The 17,993-nt window shown below is 43.6% G+C and overlaps 2 protein-coding genes across 2 annotated transcripts; one reads left to right on the top strand and one right to left on the bottom strand.

Moving 5' to 3' along the window:
* The first annotated feature begins 818 nt into the window (after positions 1-818).
* Positions 819-8,189, top strand: LOC118787947 (L-lactate dehydrogenase A chain-like). The gene is made up of 8 exons (XM_036543727.1): positions 819-899; positions 2,302-2,439; positions 3,578-3,695; positions 4,125-4,298; positions 5,101-5,274; positions 5,919-6,036; positions 6,404-6,527; positions 7,125-8,189. The coding sequence occupies exons 2-8, from the start codon at positions 2,311-2,313 to the stop codon at positions 7,287-7,289; spliced, it is 1,002 nt and encodes a 333-aa protein (XP_036399620.1). The 5' UTR covers positions 819-899; positions 2,302-2,310; the 3' UTR covers positions 7,290-8,189.
* A 330-nt stretch (positions 8,190-8,519) lies between these two features.
* LOC118787921 (tumor susceptibility gene 101 protein-like) lies at positions 8,520-17,270 on the bottom strand. The gene is made up of 10 exons (XM_036543690.1): positions 16,862-17,270; positions 16,294-16,381; positions 15,581-15,646; positions 15,260-15,423; positions 14,776-14,902; positions 14,074-14,137; positions 13,443-13,537; positions 11,026-11,228; positions 10,500-10,739; positions 8,520-10,148 (listed from the first exon to the last, which is right to left on the bottom strand). The coding sequence occupies exons 1-10, from the start codon at positions 16,904-16,906 to the stop codon at positions 10,059-10,061; spliced, it is 1,182 nt and encodes a 393-aa protein (XP_036399583.1). The 5' UTR covers positions 16,907-17,270; the 3' UTR covers positions 8,520-10,058.
* Between the last annotated feature and the right edge of the window lie 723 nt (positions 17,271-17,993).

Below are 17,993 nucleotides of genomic sequence, written 5' to 3'. Positions count from 1 at the left end.
CCATTATTTTCCTCATTTTTGATATGCAGTATGCACTGTGTTCAAAATGCTTTAAGTGGAAAACTGTTTTACCTTGTGTGGTTAATTTATTGTTAATGAATCTGTCTATTTTTAAGTTCCATCTCTTTAAATGGTTCAGAACTGTATCTGAAGGACACATCAGAAAAAGCTCATGTGAGTGATATAGACACTGTCAGGAGAGCTGACTGAGACTTACTGAAAGTGATATATCATCAGGTGGTTTCCTGAGGGTCTGAAGAAGGCAATGAAGGGGGGAAATAAAAATAAAAAGGTTTGAGGATGTGGGGAATGGAACTATTTACTGTACGCAAATATGTATATTGCACGAAAAAAGAGTTACACAGTGAAATGACAGTAATGGGCTGCAGAGAATTTTGGTGGTATCAGTGTGCCTGGTCTTAACTCTTCCCGAAGCTTTGCCGAAAGCTATGTAACATCGAGAGTTGTCCCTCATATTCTTTGTTTCTGTATAATCCTGGTAATCTGTCTGAATTTGTCAATTTGAAAATACCAGTTCAGATTCACACCCAACTCCTGGGAACAATTCTGCAATTTCAGAGAGTTATCACTCTCGTGACAACAATCAATCGCGTGTAAATGTTATAAATGAATTAACAAATGCTCTGACACGCCACCGCCTACCTCGCAGCTTTCAGCAAACGTTTGAATGTGCTACTTTACACGAAATCGAGGGGACACGCCTGAACGGGTGCATATGCAAATCGCGGAGTCAGAGTAGTCCGTGCCGCTCTTTAAATACTGAGCAGCTCCCCCTATCCGGACTTTGCTGACGGGTAGCTGAGTCGAGGGAAGAGCCCAGTTGAAGACATTCCGTCTACACCCTCATCGTAACCTTACAAATTCAGGGGAGACAAAAGGTGAGGACCAACAAATTCGTAATGTACAACGTGAATAATATGAACGTATGCAGTATTACATAGTTTGTCGAGTAGAATTTGGGCATCCTTGTCAGTCATGTACTCTTCAAGCAAATACAGTGTGTACAGGATACTGTACTACTTTCTCTGACACTGGGATAGGTAATTGAAAGTTACTTCTCACACACGTCGTGCTGAGAACAGAAGGATTATGAAACAAGTTTGCCAATGCCCTATGCCCACACCTGAAAACCTGGACCATTCAGACTTTTTCGTTTCATTGTGATTCATTTTCCCTCTTCAGAATAGAAATGATCCTATTAAACATCTCTGTGATGCTTTTGCCCGCCGACTGTTGCGCTGGTGAGAATTTCGAATAGACGAAAGCAATTAAGTTTGATGTTGTAAAGTCTGCGGCTTTACCAGCTGTTGGTCTGGAGGCAAACTCGCTTGTGTAGGCTACGCTCTTTCACGCTGCGCACATCTTTAACAACGAGTTTGTGTTTTGGAGTAACACGCACCTGCTCTCACTGTAAGTCGCAGTAAATCGCTTAACGTCGTAAAATGATGTTTCACTAGCTATTCGGTATGCATCACTGTTCTGTGTTCATTCATTCAATGAGGAAAATTGACTTTCTTCAGTTTATGGACTTAAATAAGCGCGGTTCAGCTTCAACAAACTTAACCTTATCTTCTCTCCCGAATGCCAAAGACTGCTTATTCCACAAGGCGACATCCTGCTGCACCCTGCTCAAGATTTTGCTGAGTAGTCAGGACTTGAGTTTGTCTGTGACATAAGAACAGAACGGAACTTGTCGTTTTAATACGTTTGTAAGTGCCAAAGTTTACATTTAGGTGCAGAAAATGATGAAAAAATTAATTTTTTGTAAATGCCCGTTTAGAAAGAATTTATAATCAAGCATTGGCACATCCATGCAAGAACTTATTGGAAACCTTGAGCAGTTGCTCTGTCTTTTTTGATGGAGAAATATTGGAAACTGCAACAGTGAAATCAGTCCACAGATGCTGAAAGCATATAATTATCATCCGCCAAATAGGGAACTCCTATGAATTTCCTGTTGTGCAATAAAGGATGTTAATTCAAATTTCTTCACACAAACATTAAGTCAGGCTGAGCTTTACAAAATGTTTTAACAAATTTTCAGTTGACTACCACAAAATACATAGACTGATGATCATATCAGGCCTCTTCTGTAAGGATATGTTTTAACACTTCACGCAAATGTGCGAAACCTGCTAAAATAACCATTCATGGTCTCTGCCCTGGCAGTTAAGAGCTTCCCTCTGGACTTGAGTAGTTGCGCATTGAAACGGTCCTCTAAGAGGAAGCATGACTCACATCTCTGACTGTTCGCCTCTCTCCCAATGCCCCTCCCTTCAGCCAGTGGAGATGGCATCAACACATGAGAAGCTGATCACCCATGTGATGAAGGAGGAGCCTGTGGGCTCCAGGAACAAAGTGACGGTGGTGGGCGTGGGCATGGTGGGCATGGCCTCTGCCATCAGCGTACTCATAAAGGTAAGGGGGGGGGGGGGCATGTGTTATCCAGAGCTAAAGGAATCCAGGCTAACATTACATCATTGTTGTTTAGCAGACATTCGTACCAGAGCAACATAGATTACAGTTTTTTTTTTTTACATGTTATCCATTTATAGAGCTGGATATTTACTGAGCCAATTCTGAGTTACGTACCTTGCTCAAGGGTACAGCAGCAGTGCCTCAGTGGGGAACTGAACCAGCCAAACATTTTGGTTACAAGCTCTACTCCTTTCCACTATGCTACATTGCTGCCCCTATCAAACAGCTACTAACCCAATAACAGCTGCTATGGGGTGGGGGCAGTTCTTGATTATTAATGTTTTTTTCATCAATGACACTTTCCCTTAAGATACAACTGATCACAATCACAATGTCACAATGTCACTGTTCAATTTCTGCTGTCATGTCAGATATCACTGTCACCCTGAGACTCATTTCTAAAACTGTTCTGCTTTGCCAGATTTCACAATTACTTCAGGGGAAAGTCCCTCAAAGGTGCACGGCTACAGATATGGTTTCTGTAGATTACCTTCAATTAGGCAAGGCAGATCAAAGGCAGATCAAACTCTGTAAAGTATTCTACATGAACATTTATAAATAAAAGTAATCTTGACAGCTAACGTGACCTTGAAAGATCCAGCTTAATTCATCCAACCATCTGAAACACAGTCCATGAAAGGCTGCCCACAAGCTCTGCTGTCATAAGTTATTGATTTTTCTGTAGCCTGCACTAAAATGATCCCATTGTGGCCTATTGATCATGTGCAGTGTATATGGCTGATTTGTCCATGAATACAACCTGATGACAAAATTGGATTTCAGTCCACAGGTGCTTTCTTCATATGTCAGTGGAAAACAAGAGACATTTAAACTATAATGATGGCAGGCGCTAACACCAAAAGCTATTGAATTCCTAAACGGCGAGCCTCTGTGTATTTTTGGCACATCATCTGTCCACATTAATTTTCAGGTCAGTGTCTGGCACTGAAGTGAAACTCTGCAACCCCAGTAAAAGAAAACAATATAAACCATCATTGTCTTCCTTCCCTGCCTGGAGGTGAGTTTGTGACGGGTGAGCTTGCCAGCACTGAACCTCTCTCCCTCTGGTTGTGAGCAGGAGCTGGCAGATGAGGTGGCCCTGGTGGACGTGATGGAGGACAAGCTGAAGGGCGAGGTCATGGACCTGCAGCACGGAGGGCTCTTCCTACGCACGCCCAAGATCGTGGCGGACAAAGGTGAAACAATGGGCACAGGGGGCAGGAGTATGGGAGATGGGGGTGCATCTAGTTTTTCAGTTAGAGCGGGAAGGGAGGTGGTGATGCTCCTGTGAGCAGTAGAGGAAGTACAGCTTTGATCATCACGTTAGATGGGTTGGGAGCAAGCGGTACTCTGTGCATACAACACACTATACTTCCAACACCTTTTTCAAGCACATGCCTAACACACAGACGCATGGACTGTTCTCTTTTAAGTCACACGGTTGAAAACACAGAAAACCAATGTGCAATCCAACACCAGTTCAACTGAATTTTGGGTAATGAAGAAAGGTAGAAAGGGTGCACAGTGACAGATCTGAAGCACAGATGCAGGACATGGCAGAAGGAATCAGGTAACCTTGTGTCTGAAGTGCAGTGTGCCTTCCCCCCCTCCACCCCAACCCCCAGACTACAGCGTGACAGCCCACTCCAAGGTGGTGGTGGTGACGGCCGGCGCTCGTCAGCAGGAGGGAGAGAGCCGCCTCAACCTCGTCCAGCGCAACGTCAACATCTTCAAGTTCATCATCCCCAACATCGTCAAGTACAGCCCCCACTGCATCATCCTTATCGTCTCCAACCCCGGTGAGACAGAGGCATTTGTACTGTAACGGGCCACCCTCAGAAACAGACAAGGATGGAGGGACAGCATACGAGCATCACACTACCATCTGAGCAGACCACAGAAGTTTTCCTTAGTCTTAGACGGACTTATCTGTGGGATTACATCACTTTTTTTTACCAAATTGTCAAGGTCAAGGTCAATCACTGTCTGTAAAATATTCTCATATTATTCCATGATTTTAATGTCAAGCAGACAGAGTATTGATTGTAAATCAACGGTTATATTAATGCTACACAATGCCTGAGTCAGACCACATTTGAGTACTGTCTTCTGTCTCAGGGGACCACATTATGAAAAGGACACATACACTTTTGAAATAGTACAGAGGAGGGCAAAAAGATTGCTTCCAGGTATGAAACATATGAAGACTCAAAAAATCAAAAGTTATTAAGAATTACAGTAACACACTTTGGAAATCTCTTCAGTGTCAGCAGAAGGAGATTTGGGGCATATTTGATTGAAGTTTTACATTTTCAAAAGGGATTCATAAAATGAATTACAGAAGCTCCAATTGACGAATGTCAGCAGAACAATAGAACATTGGTTGGAATTAAGAGTGATGCACAGAGTTATTAATGTACGGAACAGCTTATCAAAACTCATAGTGCAGGCAGAAACCATTAGTGTTCTAGACCAGGCTTGGCATAACACTAGACACTCTAGACTATGGGCAAAATGACCAGTCTAGATGGACTGAATGGACTTTTCTTGTCACTGAAGTTCTCTAAACAGTAATAACGTTTTGATCATCGCTCTCCTCAGTGGACATCCTGACCTATGTAGCCTGGAAGCTGAGTGGCTTCCCCAGGCACCGGGTCATCGGCAGTGGAACCAACCTGGACTCTGCCCGGTTCCGCTTCCTGATGGGCGAGAAGCTGAAGATCCACCCCTCCAGCTGCCACGGCTGGATCGTCGGGGAGCACGGCGACTCCAGTGGTGAGCCCACCTGTGCCGCCTGCCCATCCCGCCCGCCTGTCCCGCCCACCCACATGTCCCGCCCACCTGTCCCCTGCTCTCATCTCCCCACGCTAGAGTTAGTCTGCCCTCCCTCATGTCCAGCCTCCTTTTCACAAAGGTAGATCTACAGGTACAACTGGGTGCTGAGAGAAAGGGACATGGACCACTCGCCCAAGAGGCTTTGACTGAAAATCAGCAGCAAATCAACAGTTCTGTGATGAATACGTATGCTGTTTAAGTATACCAGTCAAAAGTTTGGACACAACTGATTAAGATAATGACAAACATGCATTCAAAGACGTTTTGATCTAAGGATTTATGCTTATATTCCAAGGTGATGCTAGTTGATGCCTGTGCATGAATTTCTTTCCAAAACAAAAATTTTAATTGTAAAAAAATATTTTTGGCTACTTTTAAGAATCAAAAATATAAAAGATATAGATTTGTGTTATGTCATACCTTTGATGTCTTTACTATTATTCTAAAATGTGGAAAATAGTAAAAATAAAGAAAAAGCTTCTACGAGTAGATGTGTCCAAACTGTACTGACTGGTACTATAAAGGTTTATCACATATGCATCGTGATGTAACCTGTACTTAAAAATGACTTACTGCCCTCACAGTGCCCGTGTGGAGTGGCGTGAATGTGGCTGGCGTCTCCCTCAAACACCTCAACCCAGATATGGGCACAGACAAGGACAAGGAGGACTGGAGGCATGTCCACAAGAAGGTGGTTGATGGGTGAGTCTTGCACTGTAAAACCCTGGCCCCCCTGTTCAGGGTATCCAGATGATGTAGCCCTATCTTATTCCAGTAGTGTCCCTGACCCCTACCCTTTTTGCAGCTGTACATTACCATACTACTCTTTATAGTCACTGCCCTTAAATATGGTGTGTGATGGAAAGTGAGGATTTTGTAATAAGTGCTATTGAATATGTGCTATTGAATAGGTGAATATGAGGTAATACAGTAATTTAAGTTTAATGTCAATGAGAACTTTAATCGAACACTTCTGTTCATACAGTATTACAATAATTTCTTAACTGTAATACTGCACAATGAGAATTGTAACATATACACAAAAATGTGTATTTTTTCACCTTTTCAGTGCCTATGAGGTTATCAAGCTGAAGGGGTACACTTCCTGGGCCATTGGCCTGTCAGTGGCTGACTTGGTGGAGACCATCATTAAAAACCTGCGCAAGGTGCACCCAGTGTCCACCCTTGTCCAGGTGAGTTTTTACTTTGGAACCTTGAATGACCTTGATTTTTCAGGTTGCTACATTATCCTAAAGAAGGGCTTTTCAGCCCTGGACTCAAAGCATCAGTGTCTTTTTTTTTTGGTATTGCCTAACAAATTTGCTTGGAAAGAAAACTTTCAGGGGGCAAAAATTACAGATGAGTAGTGTAATAAACAGAATAACAAAAATGAGGAAAATCAGCTCCTCCCACTTGCCAGCATTGAAGTAGCCTTTTCTTTGATTGACATGACATTGCACCACTTCTCCAAGTCCTCCTCACAGCTTCTCTGCTCCGGCCCAGGCAGTACGCACACACACACAAAAACATGTACACATGTACACACACACACACGAGGGAGGTCCTCCTTATAGCTACTCTGCTACCCTGCGGGTACACACACACACACACACACACACACACACACACACTGCCTGGAGCAGGTCCTCCTCACAGCACCTTTGCTGCCATACACACACACACACACACACACACACACACACACACACACACACACACACACACACACACACACACACGCACCCTGCCCAGAGCAGGTCCTCCTCACCGCTCCTCTGTTCTTCCTCTAGGGCATGCACGGCGTGAAGGACGAGGTGTTCCTGAGCGTGCCCTGCGTGCTGGGCAACAGCGGCCTGACGGACGTGGTGAACATGACGCTGAAGCCCGAGGAGGAGCAGCAGCTCGTCAAGAGCGCCGAGACCCTGTGGAGCGTCCAGAAGGAGCTGACGCTGTGAGAGAGCGGGCTCGCCTCAAAGACCAGACAACTTCAACCGCAGTGCCTACAGTCACATGCTCCGCTCCTTCAACTCAAACCCCCTCCGCCAAAGCAAACCTGAAACTCTTCAACCTTGTCTGTCCTGCCACAGCACTGCTGGGTAGAGAGAGTGGTCATTTCTGAAGGTTTAACAAAAATCTCACCACCTTTGTCAAATTGGTGTTTGTTTGTACCTGTCTTGCCTTCCTTGGTCCTTGGAGAGAAAAGAACCCTTAAACAATATTCCAAATTGTCATAGTGAGCAGAATAGTTCGTTTTAAACATGTTCAACCATATGTGGAACCATATCTTACAATTTTCATAACAATGCATTCATGAATAGAATCACTTGATTCTAAGCCTGTATTCTTTTATACAGAACAAGTTACACTGCCTTGTGAAAAGCATAGCACTTGAAATGCTAGAAAAGCATCTTGTAAAAGGCAAGCTGTTATTTAAAGTACTCTTCAGCAGGACAGGGCATCATGAACAATGATGACACATACAGTGTAAATACTACTTCCTTCATTTGTTTCAATAAATCCTCCTTGGACAACAACCCGGAATTCATTGTCACACACTGGATGCTCTTGTGAGGATACGAACCGGTACTAGGGGCAGTCCTGTCTGGTAGTGATGCATGTTTCTGCTCTCATTCAGAGTGCCTTGGAAAATTTTATGTTTACTGTCTGGACTCTCTATTTCTGTGAAGAACACTGACACTTCGAGGGACTCTGTGGAGCAAGAATGCCCCAGCACTGCACACAAAGGAGTCCATCAGGGGTCACATGGGGGGACTATAGTACTGTCCATGCTGCAGCAGCTGGGTTATCTGCTTGTATTTTGTCCGACACCAAATAAACCTTCAGGAAGATCACAATACTGTTTACTTTCTTCTGTAACTGTGTATTGGTCACTTACTGAAGCCGGCTGGGAATGAGAGAGAAAAACACATTTGTCTAGATCATTCTAGACCATAGAGAACTCATATTTTCTGTCTCTTTATGGTCGGGATTTCAGTCACCTAAGGCCAAGTGTGGGGGTGTTTTTTCTTTTAAAATGATTAAATTGGCTGCATATGATTAAAAAGCTGTGCAAATGTTAAATAACCTTTTATGTTGCTTGTTTATATGCAATTCTATTAGTTATAAGGACAAATGAGTAAATCCACATGGAAAGAAGTACTTTTTATTCTAAATGAAATCCCCAACAAAAAAGCTCCCATTTTACATATCACTGAAAGTGCATTTTAACATAAGCTAAACTTAAATGAAAAATAGCATTAATATTCACTTGATATAAGTTAGACTGGAGTGGGTTCTATGACTTCATTGTCCGTGATACTAGCCTGAGTTCTGAAGAAAACAGTGACTAATGTAGTAAGGTACAGGGTACAGAGTAAATGGAAAAAGTCATTAGGGCAAAGTAACAACAGAAACCCCAGAGTAATTTTGTATATAATACAGCTTTGCCACCTCTTGATGTCTTAAACTATGAAGCACACTCCTCTGTCTTACCCTTCCATATGAATAAGCGCTCAAGGTAGTTCAGGTTCATAGTTAATGTACGTATTGACACATCTTCCACACAAACGGTTGATTTTGTACAGTGACTGTTGTCAGTGGAGCTTCACCAACCCAACAGCTGGGCATTTTTCTGTTCTATAAGACTGCCCTGATTTCTGTTCTGTGGCCCGTCAATGGCTTCCTCTGCAGGAGGGAATTCATCAGCAGCCATGCAGAACAACCCAAAGACCTGACCATGGAGCATGCGCATACACCTCTCTAGTAGAGACGCAATGTGATGACCGGGGGCCACCATAAATGAACTATCCCAGCAGCTTATTAGCAAAATCAGCACACTGCCATCACCACACAGTGTGAAATAATGACATCAAGCAAATGACTTGACAAAAAAAAAGAAGAAAATGACTAGGAGTAGCGTGTACTATCTGAAGGCGAGGGAGGAGTGCTGAAAAAGTATACAACTCCACTAGCTCATCCCCTGCCTGACCGAAAGGGTGAAAGTGTTTATTTTTATCTTGGCTTAACCTTTCCTTTATGGTGACCGGTAAGTGGCCTTCTGAGGGCGACCGATCTAAAGAGCAAGAACCCAGTGAGTGAATGTCAACTATGTGCTGCTGACAAACTCTCCAACGCCAGCCTCCCCACACAACACTGCTGAATTATATTATAGGTGTCAGTTCATATCCTCTCTATCCATGGGTGACGTGCTCAGGTCCCTCTCTTCAATACGCTCAAATGGACTGAGTTTTCCCCCCTGTAAATGTTCATTTTCTCTCTTCTCAGTAAGGCAGGTGAGGTGCTCATGTCACGGTACCCAGTCATTTGCAGCTTTACCAAGGAGAACAGACAGAGCAAGAGGTGGTCCTGAAACTTAATGCGAATAAATATGTATGCAAATGGTGCTCTTACACTTAGTCTGCCTTAAAAGACCTTTCATTTTCTCTAAAAAAAAAAAAAAACAGAAGAAATCTTAAAACCTCATTTCTCAAGACTATTTTTTTTAGTGTTCTCCCACATATACTTCCCACAGTATTTGGCTGTGTGTATTACAGTAGAGAACTAATTAGGAGGTGCTGCCACTACCCTAGCGGCTAGAGAGGAACACTGCTGTACCCTGTGTTTGGGAGTGACAGGAAAGGGTGGAGTCAAGGGACCAGGTGAACGTAGGTGGAGGAGAACAAAGGAGAGGAGGGTACTATCTGAACGAGAGCCGCGCAGTGCGGTCAGTAGAGGTCGCTGAGACCGGCGGTCTTGCGGGCTTTCTGCATGAGCGCTCGCAGCTGAAACTGCTTCCGTGACAGGAGCCGGACATGCTGCGGAAAGAGACGGAAGGGAAGCGCATGTCACTACACAATGCAATACACATAATAAATGAAATCTTGGTTATTAAACACGGAACCCGCATAAAAGTGATAAGAAAAGTAATCAGAGAGGGCCAGTAGCTGGGAGAGACAACAGAAAGGCAAGATGGAGGTAAGCGCATAGAAATCTGAGCTGTTTCAGATGGTGGGGGGGGGTGGAGGTCAGAGGGGAAGAGGGGATGATGGGAGACTAGGTGAAACAGGAATGAGAAGACAGAGAGGAAACAGAGGAGGTAGCGGGGAGCAGGAATCAGGAGGCGAGAGGGAGAGAGAAAGAGGAGGGCGAGAGGGGACGGAGCTCACCTTGAGGAAGACCTCCAGGTCGATGACCCCGCGACGCAGCGCCTCCCCCAGGTAGAAGATGGTGTCCTCGATGGCGTTCTCCTCGGCGTACAGGTTGAGGATCTGCTTGTAGAGCGGGGCCGTGGGCACGATGACGTCGTCGATGTCGTTGTTCTCCGACTGGCTCTCCATCTTCTCCAGAGCGGCGCTCAGCTCCTCGTCCTTGCGCTTCAGCAGGTCGATGTTCCTGTCCACCTCCGTCTGTGAACGCGTGTACGAGACACATACACGCACACACACACGCGAACAAGCAACGGACATCAAATTAACAAAGATTTCAATATTCCTGAACAAACTGAAAACACATCAAGGATCCAGAGATTTAAGTTGATCAGCACACAAAACACACGGTAGTGCTCCTTGGCATTCAAGCATAATAAGGACAGAACCCTGCTCCTGTCAGTCACACTGAACAGGGATGTCTTAGAGGGACAAGTCGCAATGAGTGGCCCAAAAACCAAGGGTCGGAAAGAAGCCTCGTCCTCACCACTTCCTGGTCCAGCCGGGACACCATCTCCTCCAGCTTCTGGTGGCCCTTCTTCAGGTCCTCCTCGGTCCTCTTCAGGGCGTCCAGCTCGGCCTGCGCCCGGTCCATCTCCTCCTTCATCCTCCAGCGCAGCTTGTCGCTCACCGCGGAGATGAGGGAGGCGCGGATGGTGTCCTCGCCGATGGTGCCGTCGCGGCTGGGGCCTGGGCGGGAAGGAGCGGGTTTTACGAAACCGAAGCACGCTGTTCACTGCTCCTTCAGTCTGGGCAGCGAGTCTCCAAAGACTGCAGCCACATTAATGTTTCTATGTTTTTCCCAGTAAATAAACCGGCTGAAAACTGCAATACTGACACACCCCATCTTGGCCTCTAGTGTCGACATTACTTTGCAGACACTTGTGCAGAAACATAAAGCTTACAACTATATTGCTGTTTTTACCACATAATCTGAGGAGCAGCATCTTGTACCTGGGGTATATCAAATTCAAAACCTTTATGGCCCAGCATCAGGTACCCTAACCACCACATCAATGCGCAAATAACCAGATTCAAACCCTGTTATGTTTGTTTATTTTCCTATGCATTACAAACATAGAAAATGCTACACTGCAATACTCCGTATGAATCTATTGGGCAACTGCTGTTTGTCTTTATGCTCATTCCCATCCAGTGCGACAGCATTAAAACAACTAATAAACAATAAAAAAGAAAGTGTGAAACACCCACAGCTTCAGTTCTATCAGAATTTATGATTTTTTATAGAGCTGCATTAAATTTAACACTAGGTTAGAGATCACCATATTTTTTGCAGTTTTTTAAGCTCACTGCTGGAGAAGTACCAGGCTCCAGTGGGGGACAGCGGGAGCTGGGAGAGAGTACCCGCAGAGGCAGGGGAGGGGAAGATGCACCTAGGGGGATGCCAGGCCCGAAAAGTGCCGAGTCAGCGGCATGAATGTCAGGGTTAATCCCGGCTGCCCACTTCAAGCTCTTTAAGGAAACCTATCCCCTTGCCAGAGTCCTGCTGGCCTAAATATAGAAGCCCGGTGGCTTGGAGACGGCACCCTGGCCCTTTAAGAGTGAACCTACAGCGCCAGGCGACCTTTACCACCCCGGCTCCGGTTACTGCTGCAACCTTTCCAGTAGGGAGTGGTGCTCCACCGCAGTCACAATAGGAGGTACAATTCTAGCCAAAGGTCAACAGTCAGGGTCACGGAAAGGTCTGAGCTGTTCAACTGCCATAAAACTTCAGTTTGCAGCCCTGCCACCGCTTTAGCTGCAAAGCAGTCCAAGGGCCTAACTAAGACCACATCTTATCAAAGACTAGCCTTTAAAGTATTAATCTGTAATGTGACAGGTCACTGCAAATATTATATTGACTTGGTCATTGACAATGCTAAGAAACAGAACACTTTCACTTTCATTTTTAAATTCACTTTTTGTTGGCAATTTGCATTCAGCTGAATTACTGATAAATGTGTCTGTAAAGGACGTTACCATTTGCACTTTCACATCTCGTTTATCAGTTTATTAAAACATCCTAGTAGTCTACCTGAATAACACTGGAAATGAATTATTTATTAATGTACTGTAATGTTGCACCATTTAAAAAACAACATCACAACTTTATCACAGTAGCAGTTTACAGTTCCCTGGCTTTTACCCTAGACTGCTGTTATGATGTGATATGATTTTATGATGCAATACACAGCTCCTATTGGAGACTCAGCATATGAGAAGTTTTAAAGTAGTCTATATTGACTGTTGGAAACTGGACTACCAGAGTCATTCTGTGTTATGTCAATATATGGAATATATCCATGGGATCACACTAGGAATGTTAACAATTGGTTCAAAATGTTGCTGAAGAAAAAAAAATGCATAAACGAGAGGCTGTAGATGGCATTTGCTTTCCTCTGCCTGTTGCAATGTCCAGTGTATTTCGTGTATTTGTATTTAATATAAAAATGGGTGTTTTTGTGGTTTGTCATCTTAGCAGTGAGAACATTCCTCTGTAATACCACTTTTTTGCATCCATGTCCACACAATGCTTATTTTCAAAGACACAGATGATGCCATTCACAAGTCATTCAGTGAATAAATGCTTTTTCTAGTTTCAGGCTCAAGACCAAAACTATCAAGCTTGCCTGATTTTGATTTCTGCATTGACAACTTGCATAGAATGTAAGAGGCACTTATTAAAGAGTGGTATTGTCTCTCCCCATAAAACACCAGTTTTCAAGACTGGATATTGTTTTAATTACACTGTCCATTGTTCATTGTACATTTTGAGAGACCAAACAGTGTTTTCAACAGTGTTTTGCTTTGCTCTGTTTCACATACCTAAAAGTTCTGCATTTTGATCAATTTTCGAGATCCTCCACACAACTACACTTCCCAGAAAGCTATCAGACTACTTACCCACAGTGGTGACAGGAGTCTGGGAGGTGTAGTGAGTGGTAGCCGCTGTAGATGGGTATGAGTTTCCACCAGGATATGGATATCCAGGGTATCCACTAGAGGAAAAAATACATACAAGTGAAAGCTATAACTTATGACCCAAAGCTCCATCTCTTTATAACACCAAGTGCAGTTTGGTGGGTTCTGCAAGGCAGCTAAGAAAGGGATTTCCACAACTCATAATTTCATAATCAACAATGATTAGAGATTAACCTGCTTGTAGCTGCTCACACAGTAAGCACAGCAAACGCTGAGCATTGAGCAGCCTCACTGGAATCATTTCTGGTGATGAGTTTCTGAAACTTTCGGAGCCCACAGTCCCCTTAACAAGTGAATACATGCTGTGTTCTCCACTTCATATTAATATGGTAAAAAAAAAAAAAATTCTATGAAATTTCTATGAAAAATAAACACCTGCTTGTACACTTTCCGGTGCAGTATTGAGTTTCATTAATGTGCATTTCTATGAAGGGGGTAATTTTTTTTCTCCACATGAAAATCATGCCACACCTTAACCCCTCTCTGTAAACAATAGTGGGTCCCAGACTACAGTTTGGCAACCAAAATTAAAGTGAATATCCAAGCATCTTACCCGGGGCCTGGAGAGTGACTTGGACCATACGGAGACACTGCTGGCATACCTGGCATGTAGGATGCTGGAGGAGAAAGTCATAGGTTACACAACATATTCATAACAGCTACTGGATGACACCTACTGTTAGACAAGCATAGTGCATGTTCTTCGCAAAATTAGAGCTCCCTCACAGATCAAACACAGGACTGAACCTGGTCAAACACCCCATACTTGAAACTTTAATATGAAATATTAAATATGCTGCTCAACAACACAAATAATTATAAATCATTTACCCACTAACCAACTCCAAAAAAAATATATGTTTCAAATACTGTACTTTGGGTTCACTGAATCATTTATGGTCAAAAGGTCAATACAGTCAGAGCACATGAAGTTTATGTGCCTGGGGCTAATTCTTCTACTGTTGACTCAGTGACAAAGACTCAGGTGAACACACATAATATGGAGGGAGGGAGGGAGGCATGCTTTCCTACCAGTAAAGGCTGGGAGGGGTTTTTTCTGTTGACTTTTTTCAGCCACTTCTTAAACAACTATTACAAATTAGGCAAAAGCTGACCTTCTCCAGAGTTCATATGTAAGGGACAGAGATCTGTAGGCCTTGTCTAGGACTTGGGAGTGCTGACTCACGGATATTGAACAGGACCAGAGACCATGTAGCACACAAATATAAGAGAATGGGGATGGTTTCTGACTCACTGTTAGGAGGCCCGGTGGCTGGGAAAGGCTGGTAGGAGGTCTGTGTGGTGGGTCGTGAAAACACCGGGGGCTCCTCCCCAAACACGACGATCATCACCTGGATCAGCCCATACAGGTCCGACTGGGGCTGGGGGACAAGGACGAGTTCAGAGGTCAAACTGTGACATCACCAGCACTGTGACATAGCCACACAAACCACTTTCTCAATCAGGAGTGGATTGGAAAAAGGCAAATGGCCAGATACTGATATTGGCACTAACTGGAACCAGCACAGCTCCACAACAGCAATGCAGAGGAGACACCACAAGTAATAAAAGTAGGATTTACACCGTAATCTCAACATGAACAAAGGCCCCTATACTCCAAACGGTTTATTATGAGCCTTTTGCCATTTCAGGGATTATATACAATTTACTGATTGTCATGAGGTTACTGACAGCACAATTGTTTGGAATGTCAGGCAGATAAAGTCCAAGTGACCTACATGCTTCCACTCATGCAGGTAGGGCAGGTAGATTTTGCCGTTGGCGTCAATGTGTTTCCCTGTTTTTATCATCATTGTACTGGTGGGCTTCACAAAACAGATCGGTGGGTTGTAGGGGTAGCTGTCTAGAAGCCATAGACATACAGGAATGTTGTACACATTTCCTATGGAGAGGAAGGGGGGAAAACAGATATTTTAACACACAATTGGTGTCAATGTGCAATGTCACATTGTCACCACTGTCAACATTGTCACAACATTATGTCACACTATGTCAACATTACTTCATGTTTCTGTTGATCAAACTATGATTGTTCCTACCTCTGTAGCTTACAGGCACTGTTCCTGTTAGACTCATCAAGTCTCTTGTGGAGCCATCATTGAACACTGAGGGTAGAAAGTTACAGAATTGATTACCAGGCTGCTAAGTTCAGGAGAAAGCCTTCAGGAGGTGCCAGATGTTCTAGAGCGTCTCTTGGTGTGCAATAGGGGCTTTAACACATTATTCTCGACTATCTTTTCAAACTGGCTATACTCTTAGGCTTTGTGCATGTTCATCATATGTGGTTAATAACTTATCTTATAATCAATTACCTTGATCACCGTGGACACATTTATAATGCCCAGACCTCATCTGCAGACCCTCTCCCATGTTTGGCTGGCATGGATCATTTCCACTTATTTAACATATGTAAAATTCGTCTGTTAATTCCATTGCATGCGACACTAAAAATACATTTCACATATAGACTCCCATTGTCTTTACCACTGTCCCTGTAGCCATGGTGCACCTGTCTGTGAATCTGTTCTCGTTACCTACTGCCACAATCATGTGTTCCAAAACACTTGACGCTCATCTAAAAAAATTCTCCTTTGCTCTTCTTCGCGTCTGTTGTACTGCGGTACCACATACACATATCATTTGCGTCTTTGTCACCATCCATACACTCGTCAACGAAAGCTGGAGCTATCAACATAAGGTGCCAGAGACGTTAACATTATTCAGAAAAAGGGAAACACGGTGGTTTACTTACCATAAGCATCCATAACAGGTTTCAGATCCTTGTACTGAGAAATCACATTGGTGATTTCGCGCACGGTCAAATCTCTGTATTTGTATTGCTAAACAATAGAAGCAAATCACATCGGTTATATTACACTCCATTTTGGATGGCTAAATCTAGATCAATCAGATTATCTCATTTTGGCTTGACCTGCAAAAGACCTGACGTTTGCTCAGAAATACACAGAAAAACATATCCTGCGATGTGCAAGGTAACATTAACGTTAGCCATATAGCTGAACATGCAGTCTGACAGGTCGAAATCATTTTAATCGGCTAACGCCAGCTAGCAAAATACTCGTATATAACAAACTAACTACGTCACCTCTAAACAAGTACGCTAGTTAATATTAGCTATAGGTCAAGAGCTTGGCAGATAGTGATTGTAATTTTTATTTATGTTTATACATGTATAAGGCCATCGCTAACTAGCTAACTAGCAATACTACGAATGGGTCTGGCCCGTCAGTTTTCATTTCAGGAAAAAAAAACAATGTAGCTAGCTAATCTCGTTGCCGTAGCTATCGGCTTCTGCTCACCTTTGACAGCATTTTCTTGAGCGCGCCTTCGTTGACAACTGCCATGACTTGATTAGGAAGATTCTTTATTCCTCGAAGAAGCTGGTTAGGTTAAGAGCTATTTACTAAGAATTAAAAATACCACAGGCCTTGAACTAGGATAATTTCTGGCAGCTAGCTAGCAAGCTAGCTATCTAGCTAGCTTCCCAAGCTCACAGGCATAAATGCTACCAGACAGCCACTTGTCGCACTGTTCACCACCGATGATGACGATATTTGTAGCTAGCTAGCGCTTGAGGGTGTTAATCACAATTTCCCGAAACAGAACCCTTCTTAATCTACAGAACACAAAATAATTACCGATAGCAAGCTACCAATCTGTATCATGTAGGACGAATCCAACAGGAAATCGCAATGCCTACATAAAACAACTTCCTGTTTCTCGGTTAGGTACAACTGTTTCCGGTCATGTGACGTTACGCATATTGGGCGCGGTTAAAGGTATACGATGCTATCTTTAGCATAACTTGGAATCCACCCTTAAATATGTTGTCATACTTCACCGCTTAGCAACCTCTAAAAACCTCGAGTGATGTCTCATGTAGGAGCTTCTTTCAAGCGTTTTCATTTACCATTTTATCTGGTATGTTGGCGTTTATCAAAACAATGACAGTCTATTTTACAGAAGCTGTGTATGTCATCGTGTGCTTATTTTTTCCAAATAAACTTTTTACATCTTATGATTGCTGTGGGTACAGTCAGGTGTCGAGCTTCCCATCTGTAGAGTTTCAGTTGTCAATTTGGTCTTGTGATTTGCCCTGCATGGGCCGTGTCGTGGTAGATGGCTTCTACAAGGCACCTGTTATTGCGTTTCGTAGGTTTCCATTTATTTCCTTTATTCATTTGGCAGACGCTTTTATCCAAAGCGCCTTACAAATGACGTAGAGTACAACACAAGCAAAAAACCATAAGGACTCAAGAATATTAGACTCCTAATATTCCGGTGGGAAAATTGCGTTTCATTTCTTGTTCCCGTTAGGTGGAGGTGATGCATCCTAGCTTTTGTCATTGTGAACTCCGTTTGGGCTTGGGAGGTCTTCTATTAAACCATGGCCATAGGTATAGTGTTCTTGCCTCTCAACCCATGCCTTTA

This window comes from Megalops cyprinoides, chromosome 13 (genome assembly GCF_013368585.1).
Source record: "Megalops cyprinoides isolate fMegCyp1 chromosome 13, fMegCyp1.pri, whole genome shotgun sequence".
NCBI lineage: Eukaryota > Metazoa > Chordata > Actinopteri > Elopiformes > Megalopidae > Megalops > Megalops cyprinoides.
Note: the sequence above shows the minus strand (reverse complement) of the source record. Positions and strands in the feature narration are given on the sequence as shown.

What these genes read in the sequence shown, in the direction of transcription:
- LOC118787947 (XM_036543727.1), top strand. Translation starts at nt 2,311, where the DNA reads ATGGCATCAACACATGAGAAGCTGATCACCCATGTGATGAAGGAGGAG. An exon ending in CCATCAGCGTACTCATAAAG is followed by an intron (nt 2,440 to 3,577) that starts GTAAGGGGGGGG and finishes GGTTGTGAGCAG; the next exon opens with GAGCTGGCAGATGAGGTGGC. An exon ending in CCTTATCGTCTCCAACCCCG is followed by an intron (nt 4,299 to 5,100) that starts GTGAGACAGAGG and finishes CGCTCTCCTCAG; the next exon opens with TGGACATCCTGACCTATGTA.
- LOC118787921 (XM_036543690.1), bottom strand. Translation starts at nt 16,906, where the DNA reads ATGGCAGTTGTCAACGAAGGCGCGCTCAAGAAAATGCTGTCAAAG. An exon ending in AGTGCCTGTAAGCTACAGAG is followed by an intron (nt 15,424 to 15,580) that starts GTAGGAACAATC and finishes TCCTCTCCATAG; the next exon opens with GAAATGTGTACAACATTCCT. An exon ending in GACTCCTGTCACCACTGTGG is followed by an intron (nt 11,229 to 13,442) that starts GTAAGTAGTCTG and finishes CTTCCCGCCCAG; the next exon opens with GCCCCAGCCGCGACGGCACC.